The sequence below is a fragment of the Vitis riparia genome, chromosome 10 (assembly GCF_004353265.1).
Source record: "Vitis riparia cultivar Riparia Gloire de Montpellier isolate 1030 chromosome 10, EGFV_Vit.rip_1.0, whole genome shotgun sequence".
In the NCBI taxonomy this organism is placed as follows: Eukaryota; Viridiplantae; Streptophyta; class Magnoliopsida; order Vitales; family Vitaceae; genus Vitis; species Vitis riparia.
The window spans coordinates 11,418,678-11,434,197 of NC_048440.1; the positions used below are offsets into that span (position 1 = coordinate 11,418,678).

At 40.3% G+C, this 15,520-nt stretch overlaps 1 protein-coding gene across 3 annotated transcripts in view; it reads left to right on the top strand.

Annotated features, from left to right (window-relative positions):
• The first annotated feature begins 1,994 nt into the window (after positions 1-1,994).
• Positions 1,995-15,520, top strand: part of LOC117923786 (serine/threonine-protein phosphatase 6 regulatory subunit 2) — a 47,712-nt gene continuing 34,186 nt past the window's right edge. For all 3 annotated transcript variants that reach the window (XR_004652685.1, XM_034842233.1, XM_034842235.1), the window contains exon 1: positions 1,995-2,320. Coding sequence is in view for 2 of the 3 variants with exons in the window: in XM_034842233.1 (XP_034698124.1) it covers positions 2,282-2,320 (39 nt within the window). In the remaining variant the exon portion in view is untranslated. The remainder of the gene's footprint in view (positions 2,321-15,520) is intronic.

Consider the following 15,520-nt stretch of genomic DNA (forward strand, 5'->3'; position numbering starts at 1 on the left):
TTTCCCCACTATTTAGTTCAACTTTTTGCTATAGGACTTATTGGCTTTGAGGATGATGACCAACTTTTCTACAAATGACACCAATTTGATGGAACAAATTTTTCAATGCTCTTTGTTCATAACTTAGCCTAGCAAGAACTCCCAATAATAACAAGAAAACCTAAATATACTCAAGTTTTGCTAACAATGAATTATCTTCTTTAATGGTTAACAACCAAGGATGAAAAATGGTTTAAGAAAAATGAAAATCTCTTTTTTGTCAAAACAAAGTTTTGTATCTAACAAGGATGCTTTCATCTTATTTATAACTAGAAGGCCATTGGCCTTCCTCATTCCTCATAGATGACATTTCTTTTCTTAAATCTTGTTGAGTTTATGCCCACTTGCTAACCATGACTTGGTGATTTTTATTGGTAGCCTCAAGACGTGCTCAAAAATGAATCTTGCTTGGTAAAGTCTCAACTCCCTAAATTGTGATGGATCTTAGGCCTTCCCCTATTCCTTAGGTGACTCAAAATTCAACCTAAAGGGCCTTGCATAAAATCAAACCATGAGAATCTTGGGTGATAGGGCTTACCTAGCCTAGTAACTTGCTTATCTTGTCAAACATGACATTTTATAACTTAACAAACTACCTAGTCGTTTCCATGCTTGATTAACCTTAGAGAATAAAAGAGACACTTATCAAACAATAGTAGGTCCATTGTGAATGATACATTTTTCACATTTGTCTTTTATTACCTTCATTCCTAAGAATTTTTAATTAAGTCTAAGATGGTGTTTGTTTTTTGGCTGAATAGAAAAAGCCAAATATTTTGGCTTTTTCTATTCAACTAAAAGTAACATGTTGGCATCATCCAACATAGCTAAAATGAACTTATTATCAATAAGTTCAATTTAATTATATTGGATGATGTCAACAGGTTACTTTTAGTTGAATAGAAAAAGCTAAATATTTTGACTTTTTCTATTCAGCCAAAAAACAAACACCACCTAAGATTCTATTCTTATGAGTTTATTTGGCTGTAATTTAGGTACTTGGTACCTAGACCTTTCATTTAAATATCCTTTAGAAATGTCATCTTATTGAATATATTATTAGCTATGAATTTGTTTAACCATTTTACTATCACCAATTTCTATTGGTTTATTTATTACCAATTTGGTTAACCTCATTACTGACCTATATATTATCATGGATGCTTTCCCAATATTACCATGGAGGCAAGACGTGAAAAAAACTATCTTATCGATGTTTTCCCAATATTAGCATGGAGGCAAGGTGTGAGAAACAACCATCTTATTCTAAATTTCGGAGATTATTAATTTAAGGCATGATATGATATTTGTACTTCTAGTTTTCCTAAATGGGTTTTTTTTTCGGTCTTTTGCCCCTTCAAATGCATTTTATTAATTAATTGAAATTTGGGTTAAACTTTACATCCTAAATTTAGCTTCAAAAAGTTTAAGATCCATTAAAGAAATGATGGGATTAAGCTTCACCATCAATATACGTAGTTGATAAAAATTCCTTTTCTCATGCAATTGTAGGATCCATCATAATGATTGTCTCACCGTCATAAATATAAAAGTTTCATGTTTTGTCACATAAATAATATTATATTATAGTAGGCATATATTTAAATATTTTATCAAGGTATAATAATAATAAAGTAAAATAAAATAGAATGAAGAATAAAAAGAGAGCCACGTTGGATGGCCTCCGACAGGTGGACAAGGAAAAATCTCCAACTTCTGAGGGCAACTCAACCTAGCCAAAAAAGAAAAGGGGCAAAAAAAAAAAAAAAAAAAAAAAAAAATTCAAGGCAAAGTGGTCGCTACCTCCAGGGCATAGTGCAAATGGTTAAAAACAGAACCACAATGTCACAGTCGTCTAATTAATCATAATTTCCTCACAAATTTATTTATTTATTTATTATTATTATTATTAATTTATTATTATTATTTATTTATAGGAATAGGGATACTTCCATTCTTCTCCAAACAGTCTCGCCCTCCCGCGATTACAGGTGGTGTGTGGCCTCTCTGTTATCGTCTCTCTGCGCTCTCCCAAACCCTCGAATCCGTCGAATCTAATCCAACCACATCTCTCCCTCTTTTGCATCTCTGGATTTCTCAGATTTTAGGGTTTCGTTCTGCCTCGATCGCCTCTCCTTCGTCTAGGGATTTTCTGAGTCCTCCATTGAGGGTTCGCCGGGGCGGTAGGGTTTCCGGCTTCGCGGATCTGATTTTTGACAGTGATTTTGTTGACCAATTCACGATGTTCTGGCGCATGGCGGGATTGTCCACTGCGTCTCCCGTGAGTTCCCTCTGATTTCCTTTATTTTTTATTTTTATTTTTTACTTTTTTTGGATTTTTAGATCTGTTGATTTTTTTGGATGTTCGATCATAGTGCATGATGTTTGAATTGTTTTGTTTTTGTTTCTGCTTTTTTTTTTTTTTTTTTTTTTTTGCGCGTGTGAGATTTGTTATTTATTGGGGATTTTGATGTTTTGTTGAATTGGGGTGTTGGGGGAAGTTTTTTGGAAAATAATTTTGGAAGTTAATATTTTTGTGTTTAGATTAAGCTCTAGATGATTGATGATACCGAGGTGCTGGAGATATTTTTTGGGCTTGCAGATTTCTTTTTTCTTACAATGGAATTCTAATGCAACAGTGTCATGAAGTTTTTGATTTAGTAATTTTGTAGTTTTAATATTTTCTCCGAAAATGCTAGTTTTGGCATGAAAGTGTACTTCAACGAAAATCCATCTCTATTTTTTTTTATTATTTTTTTTTTGTTAAGAATATTTGTAAGTCATTAAATGTGACACTGTTGGATTCTGTACTGTTCATCTTTTGGTTCTTCCCGCATAACTTTTCAATGTTGACATTGTTGTCTGTGCCCATACGAGATTTACTTTGACTCAAGTTTACTATAATATTTTAAGAATTATTGCTTTATTATGAGCCAGTTACGAGGGGTCTTTCAATGAAATAAACCATCAGTATAGTTATCTCCCAAATTATAGAACTTTGTTGCTTCAGTGTGAGCCCTGGAACTTTGGGATAAAACACTCCTCCATCATATATGATCATAATCTGCACAGCCAACTGATAGGCACCCAGAAAGATGAAGGTAAAAATACTCATAAAAGTAGTAGAAAAACACAATAATAGTTTATGATTGAACATTAAAATAAGTAAGCAATCTTGTTATTTTAATATGTTATTTTGTGTACACTGGTTAATTTTGCAAAATAAGAAACTGGATCTGTAAGTGAGAATATATATTTTTTTGATCAGTAACAAACGACTTTAAGAGAGCGTACGGGTCAGTTGTTTATTGTACTCACTAAAATTTTAAACCATGGGCCTTCAATTTGCCGCAGAAGCAGGTAGAAATAGAAAATCCTTGGTTAACTTCCTTAGGCTAAAATTTCAGGCTGTTTTTCACTATTTGAATGGCTTGAAGGTAGGTACTATCAATTGCTCATCTACTGAAGTCACAACCATATCAAACATTGGTTGGATTGGCCTTCCTTTACAAGGATAACTGCATTTTCCAGATTAACTTATTATTACTGCAGGTAGTTGGGGTGGCAATGAGGGTAGATCGGGTTGAGTGGCTCAGGCAATTATAACACCCATCCTGGAATCTGGTCCATATATTAAATAGGCTGGAATGCTAAAACCTGGACCGAGCCTTTTTAAGAAATTCTTAATTCAAACCCAACTTGTTTAACCTGCTTAATCAACCATTATAGCTTTAGAATATAAAATTATTCTAAAAACTGTAATGACATTTAAGAATTATTATCCGTTGTTACATAATAATAAAATCAAGTGAAATGACCTTTTAAGTTAACAATTTATTGGGCAGAACCCTACTATGGGATGGTCGCCAAGTCGATAGGATATATCCATCCATACACACTTTCTTGTCTAACTGAAGGTTGTGTTTTTGTTGGAAGCTCCTTCTTCTTTGCTGAACTGGAGACCGCTACTCTAAGAAGAAAGTCTAAAATGATAAAAAAATCCTTCCATGCCTGTTCTGAGATTAAGCTTTTTCTTTTCTTTTTTTGGGCGACTTTTCTTTCTTTACAAATATGTATCAGAACTGGCATAGAAGGATTTTTAAGAATTTTCTTTCCTTACAAATATGTATAATTCCTATGAGCCCTTTGGGCTAGCTATATCCTTTTAGTAACCTCTTCAAGTATCGAAAGCATTGCAATATCTCTAAATAGTCCATATTTTCATTTATTCATATAGTGACTGATTTTCCTATTAATCTTTGTGAAATTACCTATTCATAACAGTAAGCACAAAGAACAAATGAATTTGACCTTAATTGGGGTCTCCTCTAAGTTTACATTGGTTTGGAAGGTGGTGGTAGAGGAGACGTTCCACAAAAGACTAGTTTCACATAATGGTAGTACCTTTTTTAGGGCGGGAGACACTATGTTAGGAGACTCCCTCTAGCCTCCTTATTTGTTTTATGTCTTTTTTTGTCATCTCTCAGGTGGAGAGCTTGAGGCTTTAAAAGATCGCACTTGACTTCCTCTAGTGGGTGGAGTTCTAGAGAAGAAACTCCATTTTGTCAAATGGTCGATCATGTATGGATAAAAAGAAAGGAAGCCTTGGTATCAAAGTTTTATCCTCCTTCAATAAAGCCTTGGTAGGAAAATGAGTTTAGAGATTTGCTTTGGAAAATGATCATCTTTGGATAGAGCATTTTGGGGAAATGAAGGGAGGAGTCATGAGGTTGGTGTTCTTGTATAAGGAGGGATCAATATAGGGTTAGTTTGTAGAAAGAACTGAGGGGTTCCAAGGATGGGGTTTTTTTAATTAAATCTTTGTACTTGCATATGGAATTGAATGGTGGAGCATGTTTCTTACAAAGGAAGTTTGGGGTTCTTGGCCTCCCACAAGGTGGTTTTTGTGTTTAGGAAGTGGTTTGGGGCATTGTTTTGACCTTGGATTTGCACGAAAGAAGAGGGCGACCTTAGGAAAATTACTGTTGCCTATGCAATGTGAAGGGCCATCATCAAGTGAACTATATTCTTATCCATTGTGAGAAAGCTAAGAGTTCATGACATGTTGTTCTCTAGGTTTGTTATCTTCTGGAGGCTTCCAATTTTAGTGAAACAAATCTAAGAGCTTTTTGGGGAAAATGTAGTGTAAGTTTGGAGAACTGCTCTTTTATGTCTGTTTGAATTGTTTGGGAAGAAATTAATTACCTAACTTTTTGAAGGGTGGCGCTTTTAGTTTAATTGCTTAAAGTTCTCTGCTTTCTACCTTGTCTATTTGGTGTTGGTTTTTTATCCTTCTTAAACTTTATGTATTGGTTCAAGACTTATCATTGTGTTGAGGTCATTGGGTGTCTGCATTTTTTCTTTTATGTTTTTATTATTTATTTTATTTATAGGTTAATAGGCAAGCAAAAAATATTGTAACGACACCTAGTAAAGAAGCTCACCAAAGTATGGGTGTTTGTATTTTTCTTATTTGCCTATAAGAGAAAAAGTGTATGATATTATTTTGCTAGATATGTTGTTTTTATGTCGGCATTTGAAATTGGTAGGTGAAAAACAAAGAGCAAGAAATGCCCACACAAGGAACAAGAGCTAAAACAAAGACTAAGAAACAAGATGACACAGAAGGCATGAAGTCATGAACCCTCAAACCAAAGCATTTAAGTTGGGAGCCCATTCTTAGAAAAAGAGTTTGCTAATGGATTTGAGGAAGCATGGAATTAGAAAAAGGAGCCACTTAACTTAGTGGCTTAGATCTCTTTTTGCATTATCATATCAAGCCTCCTAGGTCCTAGATCTCTTTTTGGTAAGAAACCTTGGAAATTGCTATGATTGAAAATCACCCTTTGCTAGGAAATTTCTTAAACTCGAAGCAACCTCTATGTCCAGGTTGCTGTAAGTAGTGTGATGGAGTTGTTTTTTCTTTTTAATACCTCTCCACTCTATGTGGCCTTTTGATGCCTTTGTACATGCAGTGTGTGCCTTTGTGTGCTCCTTTGTTAGGCACTGTCAATATATTAAATCTTACCTATCCAAATAGGGGAAAAAGAAGCCTTTAGGTCTAAATTTTGAACAAAGTTTGTTATCACCTACCTACCTCACATTCCTAGTCAACACCATCAAAGTTAAGCTTTAAGATATATGGAGAAGTTGAGCAACTCCATCATTCACTACAATCCTCTTAGAGTTATTGCCAAATAGCTTTGCCATCCAACATAATAACCTTTCAAATCCTTTGGGCCTGATTGGTCATTTATTTAAAGGGAGTGGAAAGTCTATTGGCCATTTGTTTGTGCATCATTCGATAACTTTGGGGCTTTGGCACCATATATTTAGACAATTTAGAATTTTCTATATACCATGGGTTGCTCTTATTAATATATCTTCTTTCTTATCTATCAAAAAAAAAAAAAAAAAAAAAACAATAAAAATTCAGACAAGTTAGAATTGATGGGGTTCCACCTAGAAGCATATGCGATATGATTATCATTTCATATAGGGGTTTGGGGAGTTCCATTAGAGGCAAGACCCTTTGATAAATTGCTTCTCTCACATTGCTTTAGATTGTGTAGTAAGAGAAATGTTGAAAATTTTCATTATAAGTGGAGGATGATTGGTGGTTGTGGGATTTACTTCACTTTTATTCCTCTTTTTAGGCCCATGTATTGAAGCTTTTGAAGACATTCCTTTCAATGCTATTTAATTCAATTGGCCTTCGGTGTGAATCAAAAGGGTTTGGACATCATTGAGAGGAGCTTAGTAGCACCACATCTGAAACAACCTTCAATCTCCACCCATTCTCAAAGACGTTGGAATGATCTTAAGCCAGATTGAAATCAAATGTAGTCAAATGCCATAGAAATTGGCCTTGCTAGTGCCATTAAATTCATGGAAAATGACTGCTATTATATTTGTTTCCTTTCTAGGAGGTACTTAAATCAATCTAGCAAGCTTGAATATTCTATTCCATAACTCCGCTTAACCCAATGTTGAAATAAATGATCAACCTTCTCTTACTACTAAAAACAATCATAATAGCTTAGGGTTGAGGTCTTGTTGGGGACTCCTTAACTGTAATAAATCATTGTTATTAACCTTTTTATTAGTCATAAGCTAATAAAAAACTCTAACCTTAGGCTAGTCTTTGAATTTCCAAACAGAATTAGCATGAGCGGTAGTGTTGGCTTTTGTGATCATAAAAAGCAAGAAACAAAAAGAAAATATGTTTGAAGAGGTGAATAATCATGATATCTATTGCAAAGATGAAGATAAATAGAAAGGTAGTTTGAAAAAAAAAACAATATTGAGACATCATCAGTTTCTTTTTGTCAAGTTGAAAGTTAAAATTTCAAGATGTGGAGGGAGATGAATGGTCTAAGATTCGACAATTGGGTGTATCCTTAAGACCTAGGAAGCAAATGTAGATTAGGGATGTGGAGGTGCTAGTGTTAGTGCCTCTTCAATGATTTCTTAGAAGTGAGTTCTACTAGCATATTATATATATTTTTTTTTTTTGATAAGTGAGCGCATATATATATAACTAGGCAAAAAGCCACAAAGCATACAGGAGGTATACATAGTAGCCTATGCAACAACAAAAACAAAAACAACACTCACCACCCCTTAGGGAACGGCAAGCCATTCCAAAAAACCTAAAAGCGAAGAGGACTCCTCTCCCATATACACCCTAGCCCAACTCCACAAGTTACACACAAACGAATTCTTTAGCTTCTGAATAGCTAGAGAGCCCCCCCTAAAAGCTAATCTATTTCTCTCCTTCCAAACCGTCCAAAAAATACACAACGGAATGGAAGTCCAAATCCTTTTCCTCTTTCTCCCCACAAAAGGGCCCCTCCAACTTACTAACATCTCTTTGACTTTCTCTGAGAACACCCAATTAGCCCCAAACAAGGCCAGGACAATCTCCCAGAGGACTCTTACAACTGTACAGTATAAAAGAATATGATTTACAGTTTCCTCTTCACAACCACACAAAAAACACCGGTTTGGAAGCTGCCAGCCCCGTCTTTGAAGCTTGTCCAAAGTTAGGACCTTCTCCCAAGAAGCCTCCCAAGCAAAAAAAGCGACTTTGGTTGGGACCTTGTCCACCCAAATGCTCTTTTTCGGGAAGGAATTGACATTGGAACCTGTCAACAATTTGTAAGCATCTTTAATCCGAAAGCGGCCGTGTCCCTCTCCTTTCCATATCACTGTGTCCTCTTCAATAGAGATCCTCAAATCCCTCAACATATGCAACAATTCTTCCAAGGCGTCCATCTCCCAATCATTAGAATTTCTAGAAAGTCTTATGTTCCAACCTCCTTGACCGACGCTCGAGTCCCACATCTCATTTACCGATGCATTCCTTTGGACCGCCAAAGCAAACAACTGAGGAAAAGCTTGGGACAGCACCTCATTGCCGCACCAAAGGTCAGTCCAGAACCTTACCTTGGTCCCCTTACCCACTTTGAATCCTATATTCTCCCAACACCAAAACGACTCCTTCAAGATATCCCTCCAAACCCCCACCCCAAACGTTCCACGGGCCTCCTTTGTTCTCCACCCAAACCCCAACTGGCCATACTTCACCCCAATCACCTTCCTCCAGAAAACGTCTTCCTCAAAGGCAAACCGCCAAATCCATTTCCCCAACAGGGCCTTATTCAAAAGATCAATTTTCCGAATACCTAAACCCCCACACTCCTTTTGTGTGCACACCACCTCCCAATTGATTAGATGGATTTTTCTTTCCGTACTTCCCCCTCCCCAAAGAAAATCCCTCTGAAGTTTTTCAAGTCTTTTTACAACTAGCTTAGGCATACGGAAGAGAGACAATTGGTAGGTAGGCATGCTGGCCAAAGTGCTTTTGATAAGGGTGATCCTCCCGCCCTTTGACAGATATTGTCTTTTCCACAAGGCAAGCCTTCTTCTCATCCTTGCTTCAACCCCATCCCACATATCCATGGCCTTGTGCTTGGCTCCCAAAGGCAGCCCCAAATAGACAGATGGGAGGGTCCCCACTTTGCACCCTAACTCCACCGCCAACATCTCAATATCATCCACCTCCCCAACCGGGATTACCTCACTTTTAGCAAGGTTTATCCTGAGACCAGAGGCTGCCTCAAACCACATCAAAATCCAGCTTAGGTAGGTAATGTGATCTTGTCTTGCTCCACAAAAAATTATCGTGTCATCAGCAAATAGTAAGTGTGAGACATTTATCGCCATTCCCCCCCTCCCTTGAATGTTACAACCTGAGATGAAACCCCCATCAACAGCCCTTCTTAGCATAGCACTTAGAACTTCCATACCCAGCACAAAGAGGTAGGGGGAGAGTGGATCTCCTTGGCGTAACCCCCTAGAATTGGGGAAATAGCCAGCTGGAATCCCGTTCACCAGAATAGAGAAACTAGCCGATGAGATACACCACCAAATCCATTTCATCCATCTTTCCCCAAAGCCCATCTTGCGCATGACCTTCATGAGGAAATTCCAATTCATGCTATCATAGGCTTTCTCAATATCCAGCTTACATATCAGCCCTTTCTCTTTGCGTTTAAACCAATAGTCAATCACCTCATTGGCTATGAGCGAGGCATCTAAAATCTGTCTACCCTTCACAAAGGCATTTTGGTCCGGCGAAACCACTTTGTCTAACACCTCCTTGATTCTATTGGCTAGCACTTTGGCCAAAAGCTTATACAAACCTCCAAGCAAACTGATCGGTCTGAAATCCCCCAAGTCCTCAGCCCCCCCTTTCTTAGGAATGAGGACTAGGAAAGTGGAGTTGATGCACTTAGCAAACGATTTTTCTACAAAAAATTCCTGGAAAAACTCCACAATTTCCTCTTTCACAAACCCCCAACAGCATTGCCAAAAGGCCACTGTGAACCCATCCGGGCCTGGGGCCTTATCACCATTCATCCCCATCAAGGCCGCATGAATCTCTTCCTCAGTGAAAGGCTGTTCCAGGCCATCAGCTTCAGCCAGGCTTAACCTTTGAAGCTGCAGCCCTTCAATGTCAGCTTTCCAAGAGTGATCCTCTGTCAACAACTGCTGAAAAGCATGCACAACCCCCTCTCTCACCTCCCTTTCCTCCTCCATCCACCTCCCATTAATTTTAATCTTTTCCATGGAGTTGTTTCTTCTATGAGCATTAGCCATCCGGTGAAAGAATCCCGTATTCTTATCACCTTCCCTCAACCACAACTCCCTAGATAATTGTCTCCAATGCGTTTCTTCCAAGATCACCCATTTTTAAAAACATCCTTAGCCTCACTTTTCATCTCTGTCTCTCTTTCAGTTAGGCTCCTGTCCCTCTCCACCCTGTCCCAAAATTCTACTTGTTGCAAGGCTAAATTTTTGTTGACTTCCACCCTCCCAAACACCTCCCTGTTCCAGATTTTGATCTTATCCTTCAGAAACTTCAATTTTGTGGCCAATCTGAAACTGGCCCTCCCCCTCCCCCCCGCCTCCTGCCACCAACTCCGAAGAAGCTCCTTAAAACCATCAACTTTGAGCCACATATTCGCAAACCTAAAGGGAGATGGACCCTTTCTGACCCCTCCACCTTGCAGTAGAATGGGAAAATGGTCAGAGGTTGGTCTGGGCAGCCTGCACTGACTGACCCCTCTGAAGCAATCAAGCCAATCTTGGGACACTAGGAATCTGTCCAGTCTGGCCCAAGCTTGGTTATTCCTCCCCCCACTCCACGAAGCCACCCCCCCTTGCAAAGGAATATCCAGAAGCTCTAACTCATCCACCACCTGAGCAAATCTTCTCATAGCGCCCGTTAGCCTCCCCTGATTGCTTCTTTCCTCAAGGGATAGAGTAACATTGAAGTCACCCCCTAAGCACCAGGGATCATCCCAGATTCCCCTAATTGCCCCAAGCTCTCCCCATAGAATCTCCCTATCTTCTTTAGTGAATGGACCATACACACCTGTAAATATCCAGACCTTCCCATCTTCTATATTCCTAAGTCTGCACGAGATGGAGAACTGACCCATCTCCATCTCAAGGATTTCCAAAGTTCTTTTATCCCAGCAAACCAGAATCCCTCCTGCAGCTCCCTGAGCGTCCAAAGCACACCAATCAAGGAACCTTCCAGAACCCAAACTCCTCACCAGACCCTCATTCATGGATTGAATTTTCGTTTCCTGGATACAGAATAAATCAACTTTCTGGTTTCTAATTATAGCTTTAATCACTTTCCTCTTGGATCTATCATTGACCCCGCGCACGTTCCAACTCAAAAGCCTTATTTTCATTGGGCTTCCATGATTTGGCACCCTCTTCCTTGCACATTACCCTTCTTCTTCTTCCCTCCCTCATAGTTGACTGAACATTCCAGTCTTCTCAACTCTCTTTCAAATTTCGATTTCTCCAACATGGCTTTGTTGTGAATACTTTCTCTCCTCTTCCTGATTTTACCCATAAACTCCAAAATATCTTTCTCTAGGCCCTCCGTCGAGAATCCCAGGAATTGACTGAACCTGGCCAAATCACTTTCCTCCCACCTCGCTTCCACCCATCCTCTTTCTTCTTGAAATAAAGGCTGGGCAATGCACAACGCCTGACTGTTATCCTCCCTACCGTCATTGCTGATCTCTACCAAATCCCAACACTTCCCTTCATTTTGCTCTGAAATCCCAGTTCCGTTGCCCAGAATATTCCCCTTGGATGAGTCCTCAACAGTCCCAGAGCGGCCGAAAGACTCCTTCAATGGAGTCCGACCAAAAGGAGAAGAAGAGGGAGAAGAAAGGACAGTAGCCACCACTCCAGAAGAGGAGAGAGCGTTAACATACCTTGCGTCTTCCTCCATCAGGGCACAGTCGGTCCTGGAAATCCCCCCCCTCTGATTTTCGTCTCCATATAGCCCCCTCTGACCATCCATCACCCAGAAAGAGGAGATGGCTGCGTCTGGGCCCCTTAACGGACTTTGGTATCGCTCCACAGCAGAGGGCCCTTCTCCATCTGGGCATTAAGTGAAGCAGATGGGCTTTGAGAGGCCAGCCCAGCCCCTTGACTCGCGGGCAAGGCCTTTTCCATGGGCTGCCCCAATCCAGAGACTGGCCCAGACGAATTAAGCCCAGGAGAAGAGGTCTTAGACCACCAAGAGGACCTCGCTTGGCCCAACAGTCCCAGCCCACCCGATGCAACATGCCCTTCTGATGGCCCGTCTTCGCTCCGAGAGGGATTCGAGGTTTGGCCCGACCCGCTGCCCTGACGCCGCGTCCCGTCGGCAGTCAGCAGGTTGTCCTCGAGCCTCGGGTCCTCCATCGCTACCTTCACGCGCTCCCTCGCGCGTGCACTAGCGTCACCCCCTACCTCCATTCCCACTGCGACAGCCTTTCCTTTCTTATCGGCCATCAGAACTTTCATGACTGGCCTGGTTTCCCACCATAGGGTTATCGAGATGCAAGACCCTTCAACCCAAACCTCCACCTCATTGGGAAGAACCTCACCTTTCCGCTTCACCAAGAGGCGTGCCCACTGTAACTCCTCCATTTTTTCCGTCTGATAGTCAGTCGCTATGAATCCCCCACACGCGTCCCCAATCCTTCTCAGAATATCCCGTTCCCACAAGGAAACGGGTAGGCCTACTACCCTCACCCATGCTTCACTGCTTCTTTCCCCTTCCCTCAAGCATCCCGTCTCCGGCCACCACTTCTCTAGGCGGAGAAAAAGCCCCCCGACCGACACACTCCCACTTTTATGGGCTTGCTCTGCCTCTGCCGGTAGCTCAAACTCCATTAAAATCTTTCCCCTCTCCATTTTTGCAAGCCCTAAATTTCCTTTTAGCCTCCAGATTCTCGTTAGTTGAGATCCCCACCCTCTGAGATCTTCCCCCTTTGCTGCATTAGGGTTCCATGTCCCGACAATGCAGTGTTCAAGTTTCGATAGGTTTCGACCCATTTCCTGCTTGGATACCTCTACTCTAACTGTTGATCTTTCCTTTCCCCTCGCCATGTTAACCGCTTCCGCGTATGTCTTCGCCATGGTTGGCTTCGCCGGTGACTCGTTTTCCTTCTGGTTCTTACTGCTTCCCTCTTCACAGCCCAATCTCCGTAGTATTTCCACCATTGAAGCCCAGCCACCCTTTGCTCCTCTTCCTTTGGGAATGAACACGCTGAATCTTTTTCTTTCCGTGTCCGAAACCCCCAGACGAAGAAAACAGCCCCCTCTGTTATAGTCACGCGACAGAGAATACACCCTCCCGTTCTCCTTCCACTCTCGTACCCACCTACCCATCCTTACATCCTCAATACTCAGAATCAGACTCTCGAGGACTATCTCAAGACTCACCGGACCTAGTCTGACCCACGAGGAGATCCCTCCTTTCCTTTCCACAATCGTGGCTTGCAATCTTCCTCTCCTTTCCTCCACCTCAACCTCAAATATTTTCGACTCCACGCCGAAACCACCCTTCCTGATTTTCTTCCCAAGCCTCGCATGGCTCTCGCCCTCTACAGCTTCTGTCGATCCCCCATCGCCGCCGCTATCTCTCTCTCTCGTAGACTTTCTCTCTCTAACCCTCTCTCTCTCCTCCATTTTTCAAAAGCAAGTACTAGCATATTATATATATTTCATTCAGATCATGTTTTTTTTTTACCAGGCTCTCATGTCTTTCAACATTGTGCTTGTATTTTTATGCAAGTTTGTTTTTGGTTCCTCTAGGCGTAACTTTTATCATGTCCATGCTTTTTCCTAATGAGGATGCTTCTCCATGGCTTAGGATGTCTCATGTTTCTGAGTTCAATGAACTAGATGCTAAGTGCTTATTATTAGTATTTTTTTTTAGTTGGAATTCACAATAGGAATGAAGATTTGGTTCGTTCCCTTCTCTTTATGTGCTAGTCTTGTTAATGGCACAATTCCAATTTTTTTCCGAAGCTTTAGGGGGCTTGAGACAAGGGGATTGTCTTTCTACCTATTTATTTGTATTGGCTATGGGGGCTCTTAGTTCTCTTAAAAGGGCTAAGGATGGTGGCTACATTTTGGGGTTTAGGGTGAGTGGGAGAGGAGGTGAGGGGGTGGAAGTATCCTATTTGTTGTTTGTTGATGATACCATTGTTTTTTGTGAACCTTCTCAAGATTAGATGACTCATTTAAGCTGGCTGCTCATGTGGTTTGGAATAATCTCTGGGCTGAAAATAAACTTAGAGAAGAGTGTGTTGATTCCAATTGAAAGGGTGGATAATGTGGAGGAGTTAGCCTCATAGATTGGTTGTAAGGTAGGAGTGCTTCTGTCCACTTATGTCTTCCTTTGGGTGCCCTTTTTAAATCAGTGATGAGTTGGGATAAGGTCGAAGAGCGGTTTTGTGAAAGGCTAGTTGTGTGAAAAAGAAAATATATCTCCAAATTGGAGAGGCTCATTTTGATTTGGAGCACATTATCCAATTTGTCTATTTATTATATGTCCTTATTTAGGATTCCAAGGATGGTTAAATTGAGGTTAGAAAAGATTAAAAAAAATTTCCTCTAAGGAGGTGAGGCTCTAAAGAGAAAATCATAGTTAGTAAAGTGGGCAACTGTGTGCATAGACAAGGGGAGCTTGGGTGGTAGATGTATCTCCTCTCTAAACAAGGCCCTTCTTTGTAAGTGCATTTGGCGATATGCATCTGAATGGGATGTTGTTTGGAAATCGGTCATCGGTGGAATATATGGGGAAGAAGAAGGGGGTGACGTTGTTGTGAAGTGAGAGATGAGTATGAGGTTGGGTTAGGAAAGCTATCATGAAGGATTGTGATGTTTTTAACAGTAGAGTCATTTTCTGTGGGTAATAGGAAGAAGGTGATGTTTTGGAAGGATAGATGTTGTGAAGATGAGCCTTTGTGTATCCTTCCCATCATTATATGTCTTAGCTATATCAAAAGAGGCTTGAGTGGTGGATTTAAGGGACTAGTCAAGTGAGGGGTGTTACTGGCATTCATACTTCTCTAGACATTTGAATGATTAGGAGCTAGACGATAAGGAAAGACAGTGGATAGGGTGATTTGAAGGGAGTAAGAATGAAATTTTTTTGATGAAGCTTTATACTATCCTAAAGTTTCTGTTTTTTGTTTTTTCTCCTAATAACTGAGGAACCTTCCATGGCCTTAAGACTCTCCATAGGGACTCAAACCTCAGGGTGTTGACTATGCCTGTAACAACTAGCACCAGGTAAATCAAGGTAGTATTAGTGGCAAGATTCGAACCTAAGACCATATATCTCTTATTGGGACCACACCTTCCAACATTTACCCTTGACCAATTGGGCTACCCTAGGGGGCTCTATACTATCCTAAAGTTGAGAAGATCAATTCCTTTTCTGATGACAGTAATTTTGAATTCCTAGGTATCTTCTAAAGTGAGTTTTATTTTTTATTTTTTATTTTTTTTGCTTTGGAGACAAGCTGGGGAGAAGTATTGACTTTGAATCAGTTTCAAAGGAGAGAATGGTCTTTGGAAAATAGATGATTTCTTTGTAAAAATGAGG